This window comes from Dipodomys spectabilis, unplaced genomic scaffold (assembly GCF_019054845.1).
Source record: "Dipodomys spectabilis isolate Male_0828 unplaced genomic scaffold, ASM1905484v1 ptg000032l, whole genome shotgun sequence".
Lineage (NCBI taxonomy): Eukaryota > Metazoa > Chordata > Mammalia > Rodentia > Heteromyidae > Dipodomys > Dipodomys spectabilis.
In genome coordinates, this window is record NW_024870709.1 from 23,832,775 (window position 1) to 23,856,445 (window position 23,671).

The 23,671-nt window shown below is 39.2% G+C and overlaps 1 protein-coding gene across 2 annotated transcripts in view; it reads left to right on the forward strand.

The window, feature by feature from the left end:
• Col8a1 (collagen type VIII alpha 1 chain) overlaps nucleotides 1-23,671 on the forward strand; it is a 134,777-nt gene extending 111,106 nt beyond the window's left edge. The window contains exons 3-4 of one of the 2 annotated variants that reach the window (XM_042677027.1): nucleotides 15,393-15,723; nucleotides 19,269-23,671. In XM_042677027.1, coding sequence (XP_042532961.1) covers nucleotides 15,396-15,723; nucleotides 19,269-21,175 — 2,235 coding nt within the window. In that variant the 5' untranslated portion in view covers nucleotides 15,393-15,395 and the 3' untranslated portion in view covers nucleotides 21,176-23,671. The remainder of the gene's footprint in view (nucleotides 1-15,392; nucleotides 15,724-19,268) is intronic. The other variant, XM_042677028.1, reaches the window with a different exon arrangement.

The window sequence follows — 23,671 nt, forward strand, 5'->3', positions numbered from 1 at the left end:
GTAAAATACAGTCCAAATTCTGTAGTCAATCTCACAAGGCCAATGCACCACTATCACCTCATAGAAATGTCTTCTGTTCTCAGAATTTCAAAGGCAAAGCTCTTTGTAGTCAGTGTAAAGAAAGCTGTGGTGTAGCCAGTTTTCTGAAAAAAAGGGAAGCAGAAAAGAAATCCAGATTGTGACTGGTGATGACATGTGTCAATCAGAGTGAGAAGCAGATGCAGTATTTATTAACTGTTTGTTAAGATCTTTACCTTGCCTTGTTTGATTTTTATAGTAGTCTGGAGTGGAGTGAGAACAAAACGTTTTGCCTTTCCAATTCTTGAAAATAATACTGCAATAGAGCTACAGAATTTGAATTCACATTCAACATTTCCCATCTCCCCTCCCTCACTTCTCTACTTCCTTCTCCTTCTTTATCTTCCCCACTTATTTTCTTTTTTATTTAACTAACAGATAACACCAAATTCTTATTGTACATCTAAGCACTATTAAACACTTTGATTAACATTTAATTCCTTGAATCCCCTCAACACTTTCTTGTGGTCATATCATCATCATCCTCAATTTATTGTAAAGAAATCAAGGCACAAAGAGTTGAGGTAACTTTCCCAAAATCACACCAATGGTAAGTGATGGGGTTAGCATTTAATTCAAGCAGTTTAACTCAAAGTTGCCTTACTAAACCACTACTGTGCTATAATGCTGTTCTTTAATTATTTAAAGCACCCAACACCTGCAAAGTCAAGCATATTTTAAGGAAGAGAAAGAATTACCTTCCACTTTTCTCATTCTTCTGTTGAACAATTCACATTTATCTTTATTATTTCTGTCCCCAAATGGCTTTATTCCTGATCAATCTCAGTCTTCCCAAATCAATTCTGTCTTTATCAAACCACTTATAGTAGATGGAGATCTTGCTTTCAACTCTTGACTACAAACTTCTTGAGAATAGATCCTTCTTTCATTTCATTTCCATTTATTTTTGTATATCTCAGACCACAAACATAGCGTCTAAAACTAGAAGATTACCAAATTTTGTAAATTCCATTACCTCACTGACAATGGAGGGAAACAAAGCCAGGACTCAAAATTTTATAAACAAATAAAGGACTCCAAAAATTCCCCAAATAGCATTTCACAATGAGACAGACGCTAGATACAAATGTACCTGATACAAAGATACCCAGCACTCTAAAGATTACACCTGGGCCACAGAGGGATTTGTCTTTTGGGGGGGAAGGGGGGAGGGGTGGCACAGAAGAAAGGTAATAGGAATTCTTACCAGTTAATGTTAAAAAGTAAACTTTTGAGCTAGATCATTAAATGAAGAGGTTTCAAGGTAAGTTCTGATTTCTGTATTCTCTTGATAAACCAGAACTGCTGGAACTAAGTACACATTTTCATGACCAATAGGGAAGAAGTGAACAGTTCTAAGTCTGGCAGGAAGTGAGTGGTTCACATCCCTATTCAGGATGGGGTGAATGCTGCCCAACCCATTCTACTCACTAACTCAACCCCTGGCCACACCATCTAAGCATTGGGCTTCCAACTGCTGATCTAATTCAGTCTCTTTGTAGTTAGTAAGAAGAGGCCTTGAAAGTAATACAAAGACATCACCAAAGAGCAGGAGTATTTCATCTCAATTCAGTGTGCTAGTCCCATATCAAATCCAAGAACTCACATTTGTGAAACATATTTATCAGCAGAATTCTATATTTTTGTGAATCCTTGTGCTTTGTAATAGGTTTCACTCATAAATAAAGGTTTGTGCACACTTCCAGCCTCCTTAACTCAAGTAACCTCAAGACCTTTTACATAATTCTCTGTCCTTTCTCTCTCCACTTGCATTTTGTCTGAAATACGTTCAGTGGATTAACTGTGAAAACCTTACAATTTTTTCCTACTAGACAGCACATCCATCTTTCTCTCCCTCAAAATAAATTCCACCCCTTAAATAAATGGAACTTCCAATACCAAGATAGCTGTGGTTTGGTTGTATTCCATGCTTTGCCTATGTTCAAAGGGCAGGATGTTACCACGTAGGCTAATTATCTAGATGGAGCTGTGGTTGAAAAATGGTGGACTTTAGAAACCACCCTCTTTGTGGCTGATAATTTATCACAATTTGGTGTTTTAGGCTTAGCCCCAGCTTGAGATCTAATTTTTGTTTAATTTAAATTCATTGTTGGGAACAGTCCTGTGGAATGATTTCTGCTACTTATGAACCATGCAACAAAGAAACAAAAAACATATTTTCACTGACCAAGAAATTGTTGAATTTTTCTAGCTCTTTTATAATTTAGAAATTGTTGGGCCTAAATATTGCAACCTTAGTAGGATTGCTATTCTAAGTAGAAGTTAGTTTTGTCTGTGGAGGTGGGTAGAGGGAAAGAAGAGACATTTTTGGAAGAAACTGACATTTGTATTGGATTTAATATGTGGTGCATATGCAACAAAAAAATTGTAGGGCTTGAGTTTTAGTATCAAGTCATTTAAGATTATATGTTTGAAATAAGCTTAGCTAAATAAAATATCAACAATTAAATCTCCGAATAACCAACCCCAAAGTGGAAAAAAAGAAAAGTTAAAAAAAGAAAGGGCTGTTTGGCACCTTCTGCCTTCTCTCTTGAAATTCACAGGATGAATACATGCACAGAGTGATTCAATTAATAAGTATTTTAGTATTAGAGAGAGATTAGGCTAGGATTTGTTCCTTGGTATGAGGAATTTTTGTTTATTTCACATCTTCCCATAAAAATACCAAAGCAAACATCTATTGCCATAATAGGCGGCTGCTTATTAAAAGAGAATGACAGAACAGGAAGATAACTGGTTCACATAATCTTCTAAATACACTGATAAAGTACACACAACCCATCACAGAATGAGGCAGAGAGAAGAAAACTTCCTGTGCTCTTTGTCCATATCCTTAGAAACCAATGGAAGAAAAATCATTCTTTTTCCCAAAGGGCACCCCCTGATGCTTCCAGGAAGTATCCACGCTGGCTGACAATTGAGTCCACTGTACTCTGTAGTTCAAATTTCTCCATTTTCAAAAGTCCCAGACTTCTAATAATAACTCACTCATTTAAGTTTCACTTACTCTCTTAATCTTCTTGAGTTGGGTGCTATGAAACAATGATGTAGCTTTAAAAGGATGGCATTGACCAAGATGCATTGTACTTACACACTGACAGGTTGAATTGAAACTACTTAAGATAATTTTTAAAAGAATTAAAAACAAAACAAGTATCTAGAAGGCAGACAGAATTACCAAAAAAAATAGAAGAGTAACGCTGAAGTCTCTCAGCAAACCCTCTAATCCTCTCCATCCCTGCCTCAATACTACAAGGCCACCCCAGGTCTCCTGATTCCTTAAAGCTCAAGACCCAGGCAAAGCCCATTCACAAAACAACTTCTTTTGTCTTCTGTCTAATATGATTTAAGCTTTCTAGTTCCTATGACCTGCGATACTTTGGGAAAGAGATTATCATCTTTCTTTTAAAACATAATATCATCAAACCAGGTTGTTTAGAAAAGGCCCGTCTAACCACAACTACCAAATTTTGCCTGCATATCACAAAGACATTGTTGAGTTCTACTTGGCTGAAATTCACTTGTAATTCCACAGACCTGAGCCAGAGATGGAGCAGGAAGATTCTATATAAAATTTCTCTTTTGCGTAACACATTACAATTATGTTAAATGTCTTTAGAATGTATAGTTTAATGGTGTGTTGGTTGAAATTTCCCTATACATTTATTCCCTGAGAGGGCCTCAAAACACTTGTTCTCAATTTTGTGGTGTTTACACAAACGATACTAGTATGGAGAAAAAACAGGTACACAGGAAGGAGCACAGTGCTTCACAGTCCTTTGTGGGATACTAAGGAAGAATTAATCTTTCTGTGTTCCGCAGCCCCGGGCATTCCCACGGAATGGCCAAGACCTTATTCTTGGCAAGCCTTCATCACCATCTACCTTACTATAGAATTGTCTCTAGATTGCAAATCTTCAATTTTTCTTAGAAAATGCAAACTTATAGCTTCTGAAACATTACTATGTCTGGCCTATTCACCACCTGTTTCCTATTCCCAAAATACACCCTTAGTATTCTCTTGTCATCCTTTCATCAGAGACAGAGTAAATACTTGCTGTGTGACTCTGCAAGAATTTTGGAATCCACAGATTTAGAAAGATGTTATCATTTCTGGCCACTTTTTAAAGATTTTTCAGTGAGCTTATCATTGTTATTCTCTCTTTGATTTAAAAGAAAAAGTCATACATCATGTTTCTTTGTCTCTAAATTTTTAAGCTTTTCATTTCTGGTAAAAATGCAGCCTTTCTTAACCAAAGAATATTTACAGAGAGGTTGAACCAACTGTAAGAAAGGGCATGAATATTAAAAAGTAATGAGAATTGTAAGATTGATTTCACTTACTGACATCCAAAAGCTTGTGCACCTAAAGTCATAAATTCATTCAACTGTGAAATGTGCAGAAGAAGGAAATACCCTCAGACTAGACAGGTAACTAAGATCAGAACTAGACCTTAAGCACTCTATGCTCTGAAAATAATGATGCTTTCATGTTATGAGAAAAAGAAAAAAATCACTTTTTAATATTCTCTGTTAATAGTTCTCTCAAGTGTTTTATAAGTTGTTTAGCAGCTGACCATATTCCAGCTAGAGAAACAAAAGGAGTTAATTGCAAGCTTCAAATATGTGAGCTATTATTTTAAGACAAATATTCTCCAGATGTTCCCACCTCCTTTGAAAATGGAAAAAAGAAGAAATAAGCTTGAAGTTCAGCAGAAGACAACATGCAGATTAGAAGTTAGCAAATCAATGACATACTGCAATTGGTTACTGAGAATGTTGTGAAATCTCCTGTGGAAAGCTCCTGAAATGTGGTAATTGACCATTCATCTCAGGGGGATGTATGTGTGGCTCATTTCTAGAGTTGGGGACAAACCTTAATCAATTTCTCAAATTCTGTAGGTGCCAAGAGGTCATCATATTCTGCCTATAGTTATTAGGTGGTTGGCTGCTCTTAACAGCAGAATTCAAGATCATCAGTGATGTGTGTAATTCAAGCTCAATTTTACATTTATATCATACTGAAAAGTGTAAATGAGAAGATAGCCTAAAGCCTACAATGTTTATTGGGTGGTCTTGTCCACTGTTTCCATTGGATTGATTGACCAGCATCTAATAGGCTCTGGCTTTCTGACTTCATGAAAAACTAGTGCTAAGAGCAAAGAATATGAGATGAAATCTAAGATCTTGATCTATATAATGGAAAATTTCTTTATTTTTCAACCAAGAAGGAAGTCAACATTGGAGGACAAAAAAGAGAAAAGGGAGAAAGCAGTTAGACTGTCTATGCCTTTAAAATGAAGTAGGAAGTTCATTAGCTTACATCTTGAGTGATGACTTATTTTCTAGAAGTGATCAAATAGAAATTTTAAACCTCCAACTTGGAATATAATATCAGTAAGAATACAATCTTGAATTTCAGAATCTGATGAATCATATCATTGCAGGAATGGGGAGATTAGTTAAAATACTTCAATGTCAAAAAGATGCAACAAATGAATATATGGGATTAATGGTTTAATATGTTTGGGTCATATCCAAGATGTGAACGCAAAGAAAGTGCTCAATAATGTAGTCAAGGTTATTATGACTTACATTTCCATTGTGTCCTTGCCCTAGCCAGTCTCAGGTTCCTCATATGCACAGACTGATTCTGTCCAGCACCAACCTGGACATAACATCGACTGATTCTTCTAGCTACCCAAAGATCACCTGTCCCTAAAAAAGGATTCAGAGTTCAGAATATTTCAATGTAGAGAAGAGAAAGAAGAAAGTTTGAAATACATTGACTGTGACAAGCAGCTGAAACGTGTTTCGTTTGAGTTTCTGGCAGTGCTCAGGTTTGAACTCAGGAGCTAGAACTTCCTAGGCAGGTGCTTTGCCACTTGAGCCACACCCCCAACTCTTTTATGCTTTTGTTATTTTTTGGATAGGGGCTTATATCTCTGCTGGCATCAGACTTTGATCCTTCTATCTACAGCTTCTCTGGTAGCTTCAATTAAAGACATGTACCACTATGGACACCAGGTCCAGCTTGTAAGAAGGATCCCTCAACCTGGAATCCTTCCAACAGGCATGAACAACTGTGTCACCTGAAATGTATAATTTCTTTTCCGTTTCCCTTTCCTGTGAGCCCCCTCATAGAGGAGTGTTGCTCACTTAAGTGCTGCTCACACTTAAGCTGCTCTGGATTTCCTCAAAGGACAAGTACCTCTACTTTCTGTTATTTGGAATTATTTCTATCTTCCTTTAAAACCCAGGTGTCCGCCCTTCCAGAGACACTCAAGGCTCAGTTCCTACTAAATATCAGTTTCAAAGACAGTCGTCTCAATGAATGATAGCTACCACTTCCATACAGACTTACTTTCTTGTGCTTTATTTTTCTGCATAACATCCAGCATCCCATATCTTTTCATTTGTTTATTCATCCATTTCATCTTTAGGCATTAGGCCTAACTGAAACTTCAGCTATATTGTACTGGGGTTTGAACTCAGGATTTCACAGTTCCTAGATAGATACCCTACTCCTTTGAGCCAAGGTCCCCCTCTCTTTTTGCTTTATTTTTAAGATAGTTAAATTAATATTAATAACAGGAGCTTAATGGTTTTGAAAACCTCTATCAATCATAAGGGTTTTGATTGTGAGAGTTCGTCAATAAAAACTGAGAAATCAAAAGAATTACATTTCCCTTGTCCTCAGAAAGCTTACAGTTATGTAAGCTTTCTTCGGGAAAGAAGGAAAAAATATTTCATTCATGTTAAACTTTTAGTAAGAGGAGGAGAATAATGATATTTGAAAAGGTGGAGAAGATATCACATAAGAGGTAAGAAACAGGTTAGAGAAAAATAGGTATTATGAACTTTGCCATGTGTTGGGTGGGGTTGATGGCTCACACCTGTAATCCTAGCTACTTGGAAAATAGGAACCAGGAGGTCTGCAGTTTGAGATGTGATGATACCCACCTGCCATCCCAGCTACGTGAGAAGGATAAATAAATGTATAAAGGTCTGGGCCATTGCATGCATAAAAGAGAAACTCTGAAAAATACTGCAAGCAAGAAGGGATCAGTGCATGGCTCAAGTGGAAATCATCTACGTAGCAAGTACTTGGCCCTAAGTGTAAACCTCTGTACAACTATAACAAAACTCCATATACTTAAATGTTATCCCCTGGTCTCCAAGAATGTGACTCCCAGAATGTGAGATAAAGGCTTTCCAGAGGAAATTGAATTAAAATAAATCCATCGATGTAACCTATGTGACTAACATATAAGAAAAGACACACAAGGAAAAGGTCATGTGAGGACACAGGAAGAGGAAGCCATCTACAAGTCAAAGAGAGAGCCCACCTTGCAAAGTTATGACCTTGCACTTCTAACTTCTATTTTCCCCATAACTCTAGGAAAAGAAATTTCTGTTTTTCAACTCAGTCTGAAATACTTTGTAATGGCAGACCTAGAAAACTATTACAGATTAACATCTGGAGAAGAATCAAAAAATAATAATAATAACAATCCACCATGAAAAAAAGGAATATGACAAATAAAGAAGTGAAAATGAGGATAGACCATGTTTAATTACAGACTTTTGAAACTTTGACCTTGGACTTCTTACCCTCCAGAATTGTGAACAATAAATTTCTAGTGTTTAGGACAGAGAGCCTTGAGTACGTTGCAAGAGAGCCTTGACAAACAGCTACACATTGTATGGTATTTTTGTTATAGAAATCTAAACAAAACATCTGCTGTGCTTTCTTCATAGCAGTTGCATCTCAAATTATTAAGTATATTTTTCATTTTTCACCTGTCTCTCTATACTAGCATGGGTTCCTTCTTTCTAATGAATCACTGTCTCTCCTATGCCCATGAAAACAGTTTGTAGCTGCTCAATAAATAATAGGTTGGAGGCCTGTCTCCATTGGTAGAGTACTAAGTCAATGAGTGAAAGTACAAGGTACTGAGTTTAAGTCTGGGTCTCAGACCTTAAAAAAAACCTAATGAATGGCATGCCATCAGGAGAATATTTGCTTTGAGAGGCATAGAAAAGTTCAGAAGGCAATTCTGGTGAATACTAGAAGAGGAATATACTCAGCTTTTCTTTTCTTCATGGGTGGCAAATCTAGGACTATTGAAAACTACAAATCCTGTGTAAGGGCAAATATGTGGGCCAGAGGATTATGACCTAGGAACAAATGAGTAATGATTATATCACCACACCATAGCACACACGGACACACAGACACATATACAGACATGTGGTGTTAGACCTACATGTTTGAAAAAGTTGGATTTAGGACAAGGATTGAAGGTTTAAATATTTAAACATTCTTTTGGCTAGCAAACCAAAATCTCATGGGGATAAATGTATGAACTGAATGCTTAGGAGCGTCTAAAATAATATATATCACAATATGCTGGTATATACATTATAGGTCACATGAGGAAACCAAAACTTAGGCAACCCTAACCAAATATTGGGAACCATTTAACGCTATTGAAAATGATTAGGATTGGCAATTCCTATACTAGAATGAATGACAGCCTTAGGTCAGCTAGATTTTTTTTCTTTTCATCATTTTTAACAAGAACATTTAATGGCCATTATTGTTTTATTCATGTTAGGTTTATCACTATTACAGTTAACCTCACATTTACTTTGGCTAGTTACTGCCTTTGAAAGCTTGATGTTTCAGTTGGTTTTGATTTGTCCTTTTGGTTGTGCTCCATTAATAATAACTTAAATTTAAATAGTGCTTTCCAGCTTACAAAGAAATCATGTTATGATTGGTATACTTTAACAGCTCTGATGAGGAGGGAAAGATACTAATTTCTATTTTATATGGGAGAAAATGGAGGCTTAGTGAAGAAAAGTGACTTGATCAAAGTTATAGACAATGAGACTGGCAGAGCTAAAACTCAAGTACAAGTCTTTTGTCTTCTAAACATATTTCCTATAAGATATATACCACCTGACTAGTAAAGATGCATCACACATTAGGTATGCTCATCTTCATGTGTACACACACACACATACATACACACACACACAAACACACACACACACGCACGCACGCACACACACATGCACCAGCTGTCAAATCAAAGTCAAGAAACATATCAAAGGGCGATTCACTAAAAAAAGAGGAGCAACATGAAAACCCATTACCACCATTTCTTCCTAGCAGGAATTCCAAGGCTCCTTCTTTCCTGCCAGGTGTTTGTATAATGTTACACAAATCTGATGTTCTTTTGAGTGATTTGAAAGAACCACCACACCACTTTGACCACCAAAAACATCCCTAGGGACTAGAGGGAAATTAGTAGGGATAAAAGTCAAGCGGTAAATTCTAACCAGAGCCCCTACGTAAATATTCAGGTTAAATAACTTTTTGTTATTTAAACAAAAAGCCAGAGAAATGGCAGATGGCAGACCTAAGAAAGTGGTTTTATGGAGAAAAAGGCCAAGCCTCTGAGAGGAAATAATGGTAGGGAAACAGGGACCCCACCGAGTCTTTTGTTATTTAACTGGTCTTCCAGACATTTTTGCCTCCTTCCAGTTTTCCATATTTCACAAGATTGTCCTGGTTTAAAGATTATTAGAATGTGCCTACAAATCTACAAGTAAATATAATGGATGGTTAAAACAAAAAACAAAAAAATTATACTTGGACATGATAAACTACACAGGACTCTAAACGATTCACACAGTGAGACCAAAGAGGCTATTCTTAGACAAGGATCACAAGGGCTCAATAGCTATATGCAAATGATCGTATAAAATAATGTTTATCAAATTGAACTCCAAGAAAGGGAAACAAGGGTTTTTTTTGTTATTTTGCTTTTTTTGTTTCTGTTTTTGCATTTTGGGTTTTCTTTCTCCTTTATCGCTGCTTTCTATTTCTGTACCTTTTGTCTTGTATGTAAGTTTATCTGATTTGGGAGGGAAAGTGGTGAACAAAAGTAGTAGGACAAAGGATGAACAAATCAGCAGTGATACTCTCTAGACACCATGTTGAAAATGAACTATACAACTTGTGGAGAAGGGCAATCAGCAGGGGAAAACTGGAAGGAAACATAAGAGGTGAGGCTGTTTGAAAAGAAATGTACTCATAACCTGACTTATGTAACTAACTTCCCTGCACATCACCTTTACAATAAAATAAAATGAAAAGGTTATTAAGTATAATCCAACAGATTTACAGCATCAACCAAAAGGTGAAAGGCCAAGCATGCTGGCTTATTATTGAAGACAATCACCACAAGGTTTAGGGTTCAATAATTCATCTCATCAATCTCCCAAAGTAGAATCAAGGCCTAGCTCTTACTCTAGCAGGTATGGAATGGATGAACAAGTTCAATTCTCTAGTAAGTACTTGGAGACATTGAATGCTAGGGCCAGATGGAGCATAAGGAAAAAACTAAGCCACATGCCAATGTCTCACACTTGTAATAGTAGTTACTCGGGAAGTTGAGATCCAAAGGATAGTAGTTCTGCCAGCCCAGGCAGAAGAGTACACTATACTCCAACTCCACGATAACTGGCAAAATGCCAGGCTGAAAGTGTAGATCAAGTGCCAGTTCTGCAAGATGAATAAGCTCAAAGCCCTGAGTTCAAACCCCAGTATACAGAAAGAGAAAGAGAGACAGAGACAGAGAGACAGAGAAAGATCTAAGTCTTATGTTTAACAATTAAAACGTTGAAGGATCTTCAGATACTTATAATTGAATAAGAAATAGGCCTAAGTAGTAATTTTTAGTTAAAAATTGTATATATGTGTGTGTGCTGTAATTTGTGTTTTAAGAGTTATATATTATACTGAATAGTCATAGACTGTCTCTGGGAAAGACCTTTCTGGTTTTGTTGTTTTCTGCTGGGATTTGAACTCAGGTCCTCGAGTTTGCTCATCTTTCTTGCTTAGCTAGTGTTCTATCACATGAGCCAGCCTCCACCTTGGCTTTTTACTGGCTGTTTTGAGATGGAGTCTCTCAGATCTTTCTGCCAGGACTGGCTTTGAATCATGATCCTCCAGATCTCAGCCTCCTGAGTAGCTAGGGTTATAGGTAGGAGTCACCAGTGCCCTTCAAGAGAAGACATGGTAAAGAAGATAAGAAGGATTTCTTTTATGGCTAGGGATGTTGAGCATTTCTTCATGTGTCTATTGGCCATCCTTCTTTCTTCTTCAGAGAAGTTTCTCTTTAAGTCTTTAGCCTATTTATTGGGCAGTTGTTTCTTTGAGGATTTGTTGTTGGGGGATTTAATTTTTTGAGTTCCAAGTATATTTTAGATATGAGACCCTTGTCTGTTATATGGCTAGTGAAGATCTTCTCCCAATCCATGGGCTTTCTATTGATCTTGCTAGCTATGTCCTTTGCCATGCAGAAGCTCTGCAACTTCATGCAATCCCATTTGTCCAACCTTTCTTTGATTTGTTGTGTTTCCGGGCAAAACAACATTGAGATACCATGTCACTCCAGTTAGAATGGCAAAAATCAAGAACTCTAACAACAACAGATGCTGGAGGGGATGTGGACAGAAGGGAACCTTACTGCATTGTTGGTGGGAATGTAAACTTGTTCAACCACTTTGGAAAGCAGTATGGAGGTTCCTCAAAAGACTTCACATAGAGCTCTCCTATGACCCAGCAATCCCACTTTTGGGCATTTACCCAAATGTTTACAAACAAGACCACACTAAAGCTACCAGTACAACTATGGTTATTGCAGCATTATTTACCATAGCTAAGATATGGAACCAACCCAGATGCCCCTCAGTAGATGAATGGATCAAGAAAATGTGGTATATATACACAATGGAATTCTATGCCTCCATCAGAAAGAATGACATTTCCCCATTTGTTAGGAAATGGAAAAACTTGGAAAAAATTATATTAAGTGAAGTAAGCCAGGCCCAAAGAAACATAGGTCCCATGGTTTCCCTTATTTGCAATATCTAGTATATGTATGAGTCAAGGGGAAAAGGTCAGATAATGTGATGTTAGGAAAATGAACCCTAAGATATGTATTTTAATGTTTTTTTCTTTCATGCATTTGTTTCTAACACATTTATAAGACTATCTCTTTGTTGCTTTGTATGTCCCTCCCCCACAGTATAATCCCTGCTTTCACTATATTTGATGTCAGTATAATTTGTGGAGGGGAAGGGGAAAAACAAGTCGCTTACATAAGGATACAGGTGGAACTGTTGCAACAATGAGAAGTACAAGTTGTCATGTCGAAAACGAGCTTTACAACGTTGGTGTGGGGGGGGAGGGGAATTGGGTGGGGGGGGGAGGCTGGGAAGGGATGTGAAGGGGAAACAAAGGAGGAGGCTGCAATGCTTGATAAGAAATGTACGCATTATCCTGCCCGTGTAATTGTAACCCCTCTGTACAGTATGTTCACAAAAAAATTAAATTAAATTTAAAAATAAGATAAGAAGGAGAGAACTTTTTTTTAATATCCTTTACAACTTCAGGAAGGGGCATTGGGGGCAGGGGGAAGTGGGAGAAAAACAAGGGAGGAGCTAACAATGACAAGAAATGTACTCTGCTACCTCAAATATGTAACTGCAACCCTTCTGTACATCACCTTGACAGTACAATTAATTTAAGAAATATCCTTCACTATTGATGCCAACTAAATTTCTTAATGGTAGAGCCTCTTACATTCCTCTTTGTAATATCTGAGTGGACTTCATACTATTTCCAGTAAAAAATTAGTAAATTATTGTTGAAAAGATTCTTTCTTCTACATAAAGTAAGTTTTACTATTAATGAGTATAAATCAATATTAATGTTGTGAATTTTTCCAAATGATTTATAGCAAGCATTCTTAGAGAAATAGAATATAACAGCTTTCTATGTGCTTCTAATTTACCAGCATGTATATTAGTATACATATACTTGACTATCATGATTTATGAAGTGAAGAATGTTTTATAAACCATTTTGCTAACAAATGTTTCTTCATATTTTTCCCTGAAGGAGAAAAAAAGATTAGCTGGTATAGAAAAATTGGAGATGCCAGGCACCGGTGGCTCACGCCTGTAATCCTAGGTACTCAGGAGGCTGAGAACTGAGGATGGCAGTTCAAAGCCAGCCTGCGAAGGAAACTCTATGAGACTCTTATCTCCAATAAACCACCAGAAAACTGGAAATGGCACTGTGGTTCAAGTGGTAGAGCGCTAGTGTTGAGATAAAGAGCTAAGGAACAGCACCCAGGCCCAGAGTTCAAGCCCCACGACCGACAAAAAGAAAAAAGAAAAATTGGAGAGCAGTCAATTTTGTGATAGAGAATTCATATTAAATATTTTCTTAGGTGCTTTTTATTAACCAATTCTTCTGTAGCCTGTTCACACTCTTGGCATTACCCTTGAATAGGATGTCACAAATTCAATGCACATTTTTTAAGAAGTGGAAAGCTATGATCCAGAATTAAGTAAGACAAAAATAAAGAAAACAAAGTCCTAAGAAAATGGAAATTAAATTGCTCAGAGGCAAAAATTTTTCTCAAAGTATTCCAGAAGATACTTACATAAAGATTTTGATTTTGAAATCCACTCTTTCTCTCCTCCCCCTGTCTTTCCCTCTTCTTTTCCCCTTTCTCCCTCTCTGCTCTTGTCCATCCCTCTCCTTTTCTGCTTTCTCTCCCTCTCCCTTCCTTATTAAGGTATGAAGTTCACTCAATCTAAGGCCTACCTGAATGTGAAGGGGTGGAAATAGGGGAAACTGAAGTCAGTGTGTGCCACACCTGCCCCCTAGTGTGCATTTGCCTACACTGCACTTTCTTGGACTGTTGGAGCTTCAGCCGCAGGGTATTTCCAGAGGTCTTCTCAAGCTAGTTTTTATAAACAGATAAAACCCCATTTATTCTATTGATTCCCCCCACCTGATTTGAAAAGAGTGCTATTAAAAGACTTAGAAACAGTTCAGCCTTGTAAATAGTCAAACACATCCCTCTATCTTATTTATACAACTAATTGATTTTGTTAATCCCTTTCTTCCATATAAATTCAAAGATAAACTCTAATGGATTCCAGGTCCAATTAACCAAATTATAAACTAATGGCATGAATTAATAGTATTTAAGAAGAAGAAAGAGCTGGGCACCGGTGTCTCACACCTGTAATCCTAGCTACTCAGGAAGCTGAGATCTGAGGATCTTGATTCAAAGCCAGCCTGGGCAGGAAACTCAGTGAGACTCTTATCTCCAACACACCACTAGAAAAGAAAAAAAGCGGAAGTGGCACTGTAGCTCAATCGGTAGAGCTCTCGCCTTGAGCTGAAGAGGGCAAAACAGCGCCCAAGCCTAGAGTTCAAATCCCACAACCGACAAAAAGGAGGAGGAGGAGAAGGAGGCGGAGGTGGAGGCGAAGAAGTATATAGTCATGATAATGATTGTTTAAGTGGCATTTGGGTCCTGACCATGATTCTATGTCAAATCAGGAAGAAGAAAAAAACAAACACAACCTGGTGAGACTCATCTCAAGAGAAAAATCTGGGATGTAATTGCGACATGCCTGTCATCCCAGCTATGGTAGTCTAGACTGGCCAAGGGAAAAAGGCCTCCAAAAAGAACCAGAACAAAAAGAGGTTGGAGGCATAGCTCAAGTATACTTGGCTGGTAAGGGCAAAGCTTTGAGTCCAAAACCAGCATCACCAAAACACAAAATAAAGTAAAACAGCATTTTGGAAAAATTCAGAGCACTTCTACAGTTTTGTTGGTGGTGTTTTTATTGTACAGTTTATGTATGTACAGTTCTTGTAGTTAGGCACATTTATTGTACAGTTACATTTATGTTTGTTTATGACTATGTAAAGGCATTCAAAAGACATTTGGAAGATAAAAAAAATCACTAGCTTATTGCTCTTCTAGCTTCAAGGCACAGCTTTCTCATCATGGTCCAAGATGCCTAGAACATTCCCAGGCAACATGTCAGTATTTCAACCAAGGAGGGATGGGGAGGAACACACCCACCTGCTTTTTAAATCCTTGGGCGATTGATTCCTGGCTGGATTCAAGGTTCCAAAACTATGGGGAAAGGGTAGAAGTGATATTTAGAATCAACTAAGAGCTGTGCTATAGCCTACTTTCTTACAGTTGTCGCCATCTGGTATACCCTAGTTTGATTTATTTGCTTATTTGTTTTTCTGTTAAAAGGTAGCATCTTCATATCATTTGTGTCTACCCACCAAGCTCTGATGGGTAGACTATTTGCCCCACTCTGTCTCTAAATAGACACCAGTCCTTTGGCCTACTGGTTCTCACTATGATGGTGCATTCCTTCCTCCACAGGTGATGGCTGTGCTGCCTGGCCCTCCACAGCTGCTGGGAGTGCTGCTCACCATTGCCCTGAGCTCCATCAGGTTCATTCAGGCTGGGGCCTATTATGGAATCAAGCCACTGCCACCTCAAATTCCTCCTCAGATGCCACCACAAATTCCACAGTACCAGCCCTTGGGCCAGCAAGTACCTCACATGCCCTTGGGCAAAGATGGCCTAGCCATGGGCAAGGAGCTGCCCCACATGCAATATGGCAAAGAGTATCCACACCTACCCCAGTATATGAAGGAAATTCAACCAGCACCAAGAATGGGCAAGGAAGTGGTACCCAAGAAAGGCAAAGGTAACCTGCTATTGCATGCTGCTACAGCCGGAGTTTTCCGGCCACCTAAACTATGGAGGTGGTGGGAATACTACATTTTGGAAGCTCTTATTTTGAAGTTGTTATTTCCAAACTCAATTCTTAAAAAGTTCAGGTCTTAAAGAAACCTACCTGTGCTCTATCCCCAGCATCACAAAAAAAGTTAATTTACACTTCTATGTTTTGCTTTGATTTTAACCAGCAAGAGGAGACAAAATATATTTAACCACACCTTCTTGCTTTATACATTATGTATTTATTCGGATATTCAGCATCTATCTAGTGAACATCTATTTTTGTATCTGACTCTGGGCCAGATACTGGAGGATGAAGAAGTGAATTAAAAAAAAAAAAGATTACAAGTTAGTCTTCTGAATAAAGGGAACAATGGTGTAAGGATCTGATGTAGTAAAAGTCATGATATAATACACATAACTGATAACATACAAATCAGCACAGACTAACCTACTTATAAACTGCATCTAGAGAGGATGCTTGAAAACAATTCCCACATTTCCTCCTTCCCTTCCTTCCTTCCTCTCTTCCCTCCTTTCCCTCCTTCCCTGCTTCCCTCTTTTCCTCTCTCCCTCCGTTCTGCCTTTCCTTTTTGTGTCTTTGTTTTTCTTTTTCTTTCTGCAGTACTGAGATTTGAACTCAGGGCCTTATGCTTGCTAGGCTCACACTCTACCATACAAGTCATGCTTCCAGTCTTGTTTTCTTTTTCTTTTTAGGTCATTTTTTGAGATAGGATTTCCTGAACTTTTCTGTTTGGGCTGCCCTTGAATCACAGTCTTTACCCTCACTGTCTCTGGAATAGCTAGAATTACAGCTCTGACCACCATCACCTGACCCATTCATTATGCAACACCTACAAAATGTTTATCACTTTAAGACAATTTCCTATAAATTCAGTTGGCTTATCTGGAGTTCTCAGAGAAGCAACATTTGTAGGAAAATCAGGGGCTGCAGAGGACCAATCACATTTGAGAAAGTAGAGGTCGGGTCCACCAATTCTCACTGCAGAAGGAAGCTCTGTCTCTGTCGCAAAACTAGATTTGGGACTGGTGCTGGTGGCTCACACTGGTCATTGTAGCTACTCTGGAGGTTGAGATGTGAGAATCACAGCTAGAAACTAGCCCAGACTGGAAAGTCTGTGAGACTAGTATCTCCAGTTAACTACCAAGAAAAAAAAGTTGGAAATATGAAAATGGACTTGTGGCTTAAGTGTTAGAGCACTAGCTTTGAGCAAAAAAAATGCTCAAGAACAGAGTCCAGGCCCTGACTACAAGTCCAAGAGCTATACCAAACAAAGAAAACAAAACACCCTAAATTTGACCATAAGAAACTAGATGCCTCAATCCAAGAAATAAGAGTGATTTAGTCATTAACCTCCCTGATCCACTTTTTTCTTCATATTTAAAATAGTGTTGAGAGACTCTTTGACATGAAGTAAATAGTGCTGAGTAAATTCTAGCTGCACCTGGGATCTTTGAGTTGCTGCCACCAGCTGTTCAATAGATCTTCAGTCAGAACCCAGTGGATGTTCCAGGAACTGCAGTAGACACCAAGAATTCCTGACTAATGAGTGTGGTTACATACTGTAACCTCAGCACTTAAGAGGCTGAGACAAGAGATCACACATTTGAGGCCAGCCTGTACAACTTCATGACGTCCTATCTCAAAATAAATAAAGATTGGACCCTTTTCCATACACCTCCTTGCAATAATAACTGTACAAATGACTGCTTTTAAATAACACTATTTCATGGTCCAATGATAATGTTGGTTGAAATAAGAGAAATATAACCAATTTTTTTATGAGTTGGTATGTCACCCAGGGGATCATCTCAGCCTTTTTTTTCTCTCTTTTTTTCTCTTGAATGGGTGGCTTTTGATACCTTCTGAAACTGAATGGTGCTTCTATTTGAAAAGCAAATGAGGTCTATGAAACATGAAGTCTATTATATGTTTCCTTTTTGTTCCCTGACAGTAACACTACAAAAGAGTACAGTGGTCAGACTTACGATGCTACTAATAGCTAAAATAAACTTTGGGGCCATATTTTTTATTGCTTCCAGTACCAAATTATTCTCAGTAGCAAGGGATATTCAGACTGTGTTTATTTGCAAAGCCATGGCATCCCCTAACATGTGCTTTGAATTTCAGTAACAATTTGAAAAATTGTAACACATCTCATATCTATTCTCTAATCTCATAGTGGGGCTGTTTTATTCTTACTGTGAAGATAAGCAAGCTGATGGCTTGAGAGGCTAATGGCCTAAATTTCACAGCAAGCCCAGAAAAATAAACAGAGCTTATTGCTATTAAACCAATCATTTTTTCCTTATTTAAACTGTTTGTTTTCCCAAAATATCTATCACTTCTGTTAAAACCCAATTATAATGTGATAAATGATTTATTTGGGTTTTCTTTTTTTTTTTTCCTGTTTATGTGGTATTGAGGAATCGAACACAGGGCTTCATGCATGCTAGGCAAGCACTCTACCACTAAGCCACCTTCCCTGATAAATGATTTATTAACATTTGAAGTTTGGAAATCCTCCTGGATAACAGAATAATTAAGCAAATCTATTGCCTCTAGGAGACTAGCAGAAAGATGTTACCCAGCCACATACAAAATATAATTCTTTCCTTCTTTCCAGAGTCTACATAATGATTTTCATCACTCACATCATATGGTACTGCAACACATGAAAAAATATTTAGTCCTAAAATTAAAAATAAAATCAGTCAGAACCAAAAGACAAATGCTACATGTTCTCACTTACATATGGAATCTAAAACAATCAGAACTCACAGACACAGAGAGAAGAGTGGTGTCACAAAAGCTGGTCAAAGGGTATTGAGCCTCAGACAAGAGAAGTGTGGCTTTATATTTTATTGCTGTCTGTGAGGTTGATATAGTTGATGGAGGTGCTGGGAGTAATTTCAAATGTTTTCAGGACAAAAATAAACAACAAGTGATAGATATGTTAATTCATTTGATTTAATTGTTCCACATTGTATTAAAAACATATCACTTTGTAACCCAGAAACATACACCAATGCAATTTGTCAATTTACATAAAAAAATTTTAAATGGCAATAACAAAAGAACATGGAAAAATATACTATGACTTTAAAGTAGAAAAAGAATGACTCCTACATTGCGTAGAAATTTACATTGTTTAAAACGCACAGATACTTAGAACAAATAGATGAAAATACCAATTAGTGTAAAATCTTTATCTTTAAGTCAGGGTCGTATAGGCAACTTTAGAGCGTGACAAATCCCTGTAATGAGTATACCATAATATCATAAAGTTTTGTACTTGAAAAATGGTTCTTCATTATTTTTTGAACTTAGTAATGATAGAAGCAGCTGCACATTATCAGTTCTCAAAATAAAACCTAAAATATACCCAAGAAATTACCAGCTTGATTTGCCTTTAAGTACAGGTATCAGCCCCAGAAGATGAGCATATTATTCCTAGCCTTGTGTTCTCTGTTCTCTTTGCTCTTTCCCAGCAGAAATACCATTAGCCAGTTTAAGAGGAGAACAAGGTCCCCGAGGAGAGCCGGGCCCAAGAGGACCGCCTGGGCCCCCGGGCTTGCCAGGTCATGGGATCCCTGGAATCAAAGGAAAACCAGGCCCCCAGGGCTACCCGGGAGTCGGAAAGCCAGGTATGCCTGGAATGCCAGGGAAGCCGGGCGCCATGGGAATGCCTGGGGCAAAGGGCGAAATGGGACCCAAAGGGGAAATCGGGCCTATGGGGATCCCCGGACCACAAGGACCTCCCGGGCCTCACGGACTGCCGGGCATTGGGAAGCCAGGTGGGCCAGGACTTCCAGGACAGCCGGGAGCCAAGGGTGAACGAGGACCCAAAGGACCGCCGGGACCTCCAGGCCTCCAGGGTCCTAAAGGAGAGAAGGGATTCGGGATGCCGGGCCTGCCAGGTCTCAAGGGTCCTCCGGGGATGCACGGCCCGCCCGGCCCTGTTGGACTTCCAGGAATAGGAAAACCAGGAGCGGCAGGTTTCCCTGGGCCCCAGGGTCCCCTGGGAAAGCCAGGGCCTCCAGGAGAACCTGGCCCCCAAGGCCCCGTGGGAATACCGGGAGTTCAAGGACCACCCGGCATCCCTGGAGTTGGAAAGCCGGGCCAGGATGGGATCCCTGGCCAGCCAGGATTTCCAGGTGGCAAAGGGGAACAAGGACTTCCGGGGTTACCGGGACCCCCGGGCCTTCCAGGGGTTGGCAAACCAGGCTTTCCAGGCCCCAAAGGTGACCGGGGCATTGGAGGTATTCCTGGGGCTCTTGGGCCAAGAGGGGAGAAAGGACCAGTGGGTGCTCCTGGCATGGGAGGTCCCCCAGGAGAGCCAGGCCTTCCTGGAATCCCGGGTCCCATGGGCCCTCCAGGTGCTATCGGTTTCCCTGGACCCAAAGGAGAAGGTGGAGTTGTGGGGCCACAGGGGCCCCCCGGTCCCAAGGGTGAGCCGGGGCTCCAAGGGTTCCCGGGAAAGCCAGGTTTCCTCGGTGAAGTAGGGCCCCCGGGCATGAGGGGCTTGCCAGGTCCCATAGGACCCAAGGGAGAGGCTGGGCACAAAGGAGTGCCGGGTCTTCCTGGGGTTCCCGGGCTGCTTGGACCTAAGGGAGAGCCAGGCATTCCGGGAGATCAGGGTTTACAGGGCCCCCAAGGTATTCCAGGGATCGCGGGGCCTAGTGGTCCTATTGGACCTCCTGGGATCCCGGGTCCCAAAGGAGAACCAGGCCTGCCAGGACCTCCAGGGTTCCCCGGGGTGGGGAAGCCGGGAGTGGCCGGACTTCATGGTCCTCCAGGGAAGCCCGGTGCCCTTGGGCCTCAAGGTCAACCAGGCCTTCCCGGGCCCCCTGGTCCTCCAGGGCCCCCAGGGCCCCCAGCCGTGATGCCCCCTACACCACCCCCCCAAGGAGAGTATCTGCCAGATATGGGACCCGGAATTGATGGCTTGAAACCCCCTCACGCTTACGGGGCTAAGAAAGGGAAGAATGGAGGGCCTTATGAAATGCCTGCGTTTACCGCGGAGCTGACCACTCCTTTCCCCCCGGTGGGAGCTCCGGTGAAGTTTGACAAGCTACTCTACAACGGCAGACAGAACTACAACCCACAGACGGGCATCTTCACGTGTGAGATCCCCGGTGTCTACTACTTCGCATACCATGTCCACTGCAAGGGGGGCAACGTGTGGGTTGCTCTGTTCAAGAACAACGAGCCCATGATGTACACATACGACGAGTACAAAAAGGGCTTTCTGGACCAGGCATCTGGGAGTGCTGTGCTGCTGCTCAGGCCTGGAGACCGGGTGTTCATCCAGATGCCCTCAGAACAGGCCGCGGGACTGTACGCTGGGCAGTATGTCCATTCCTCCTTTTCAGGATATTTATTGTATCCGATGTAAAAATTTAAAAAGAAGAATGAAAAAAGAGATTTAATAGAAGAAAAGAAGAAAATGATGCACCAAAATCCAAATGGAAAACATAATTGCTTCAAAACTATATAGTTGGAAAGTTTTATTTAAGTGAAAATTTGGTATACCATGTTAAAAAAACAACAACAATAAGATGTATATTCATACTATGCACAGCAGCATGTACCTGAAAACCATGGTAATAATTTATACATCAAGTTCCACAACTTGTGTTAGACCCATATTATCTGTTTTATGCATCCATGATTACCCACTTATTCCCATCAGTCAAAATATGTCAGTCTGCAAGATCAAAGATGAGTGTAATACTCATGTTGTTTCCTTTAAAGTATTTAAGAAAATGTCTTAAAGAAACATCAATGACAGTAATTACATACCACATTAGCTTGCATAGTCCACTCTACTTGTGCAGATACTTTGCCATGGAATGTTGGAGGAGATTTCTTTAGTATTACTGTTCTGTGAGAGGGGGCCCTAGGTTACCAAGGCAATCCTCTCTAGTCGAAGGGATAGTTGCCTGTGCCAGAGGTCTGTGTTCTTTAACACTGGGAGTCCTGGTTACTATAATTGTTTGTCAAGAGATCAACCAATAGCCCATTGTGTATTTGCTCAGCACCTTCTCTAGGTGGAGCACTGGGTGCTAGGTGGAGCACTGGGTGAGATGCTGGGATAAAGCCTAAAGAGTCCACAAAAAGTTTACAACCACCTGGGAGATAGCAACAAATTAATAAATTTATCCTTGTGTGTTTTTTTTCTTTCCTCTGTGTAATTTACACTACAGCTTAATCAATAAAACACCTGGAAATGATGAGAGAGAGAGAAAACTCTTCCTCCAATAACCAATATATTGTTAATAGCAGATATCATTTATGTTTACATGCATTAAATATTTCTCTTTCTGTCCTCCCCCACAACAAACAAAAAGACTTGGAGATTTTTATTTTCAGTAACTGTGAATTTCAAAGAAATCTACCTGGGTCATTGGAGTTTACAAGGTCAATTTCCAAAATCCAGGTTGTTTTTATTTGAGAAAAAATTCAAATGACATAGGCAAATAAATTTGCATTAAAATAATTATGAAGTTTGAGATTTAAAAAAACAAGTGTGCTACTTCTAGCCATAGTTACTACAGTTGTAGGAAACCCTTCTTCTGAAGTGGCCTAAGGAGGAGGCATCTAGGACATCATAGGGCAACAACACCCCATGTCTTTTAGTAACCCCGTAGTCAGCGAAACAAATTTGAAAGTGAGAAATATTTCTTTCCAGGTCTTAGCTATATGCACTGCTCAAAACACCAACTGTTTAAGCTCTGCTGTTAGCCGGCTACTTTAAGCAAAGACTGCTGTGAGGCTATAGTGGTCAAACCTTATATATTTTTCTCAAAAGTTAAAAGCATGAGAAAGAGGTAAATATAAATTGGAAAATATAAAAGCACAGAGATATGGGCCTGTGTCAAGCCTGAAGTATTCCTACCATCACAGAAAGTTTTTACTTGGTCTTATACATATCTTTCCCTGATATATAAGCACTATTTCTTCTCAGTTTTTAAGACAAATTATTTCATTCTTATTTACTAATAGTTATACAAAGTACTTTCACCATGAAAAAGATGCCCTACCCATCCTTTATTTTCAAGGCAAACAGCATCAATGTGGCCAGATATCCTCTGAGTTGGTCTTAAGGGTGCTGCTTTAGGGTTGGTGACGATGAAGGTAAATTCAGTGGGCTCCTTCTGTTAAATAGTTATATTGAAATGGCATGGAAGCAGGTCAGGCAACCTGATTTATAAAATTATACTTATCTGTACATGTATGAGCTTTTGCTTTCCATCAAACAAGAGAGAAATTATCTCTAGTTAAAACCAAATTTCACTTTAAAAATATCTTCCAACTTATTTATTGGTTGTTATTCAATTGCCTATATATGTGTGTATGTGTTTATGTATATTATCAGGCATATGCTCCTAACTTTTAGATGTAAGAGGAGCAGAAATTATGCCAGATACTGTTTATTCTACAATGGTGCTAATCTCAGAGCTAAATGATACTTCATTTAATTTAAAAAAGAGTTTTAAATAATTATCTATGTGCCTGGTTTCCTTTTGAGTGTTGCACATCATGTTAACATGTTGTTGTGAAAGTAGATGAAACAACTATATATTCTAAAGTCTAGAGATAGTATTATGATCACCATTTAGTTGAAAACTAACTAGAACATTTCCATGTGAAATGAACCAAACTGGCATTGTTCTTATTTAAACACAGAATTTTAATGCAGTATATCCCTCAGGGGAAAAGAATGTTTATAAAGAGTGACTATCCTCAAATATTTTGCAGAACACAATGAATGGTGAACAGACTGGTAACTTGTTTGAGTTTCCATGATAAATGAGACTCAATGGCAAATCATTTTTGTACTGAAATTTTTGTACTGATTCGAAAAAGTTATTAAATACCTTTAAAAGTG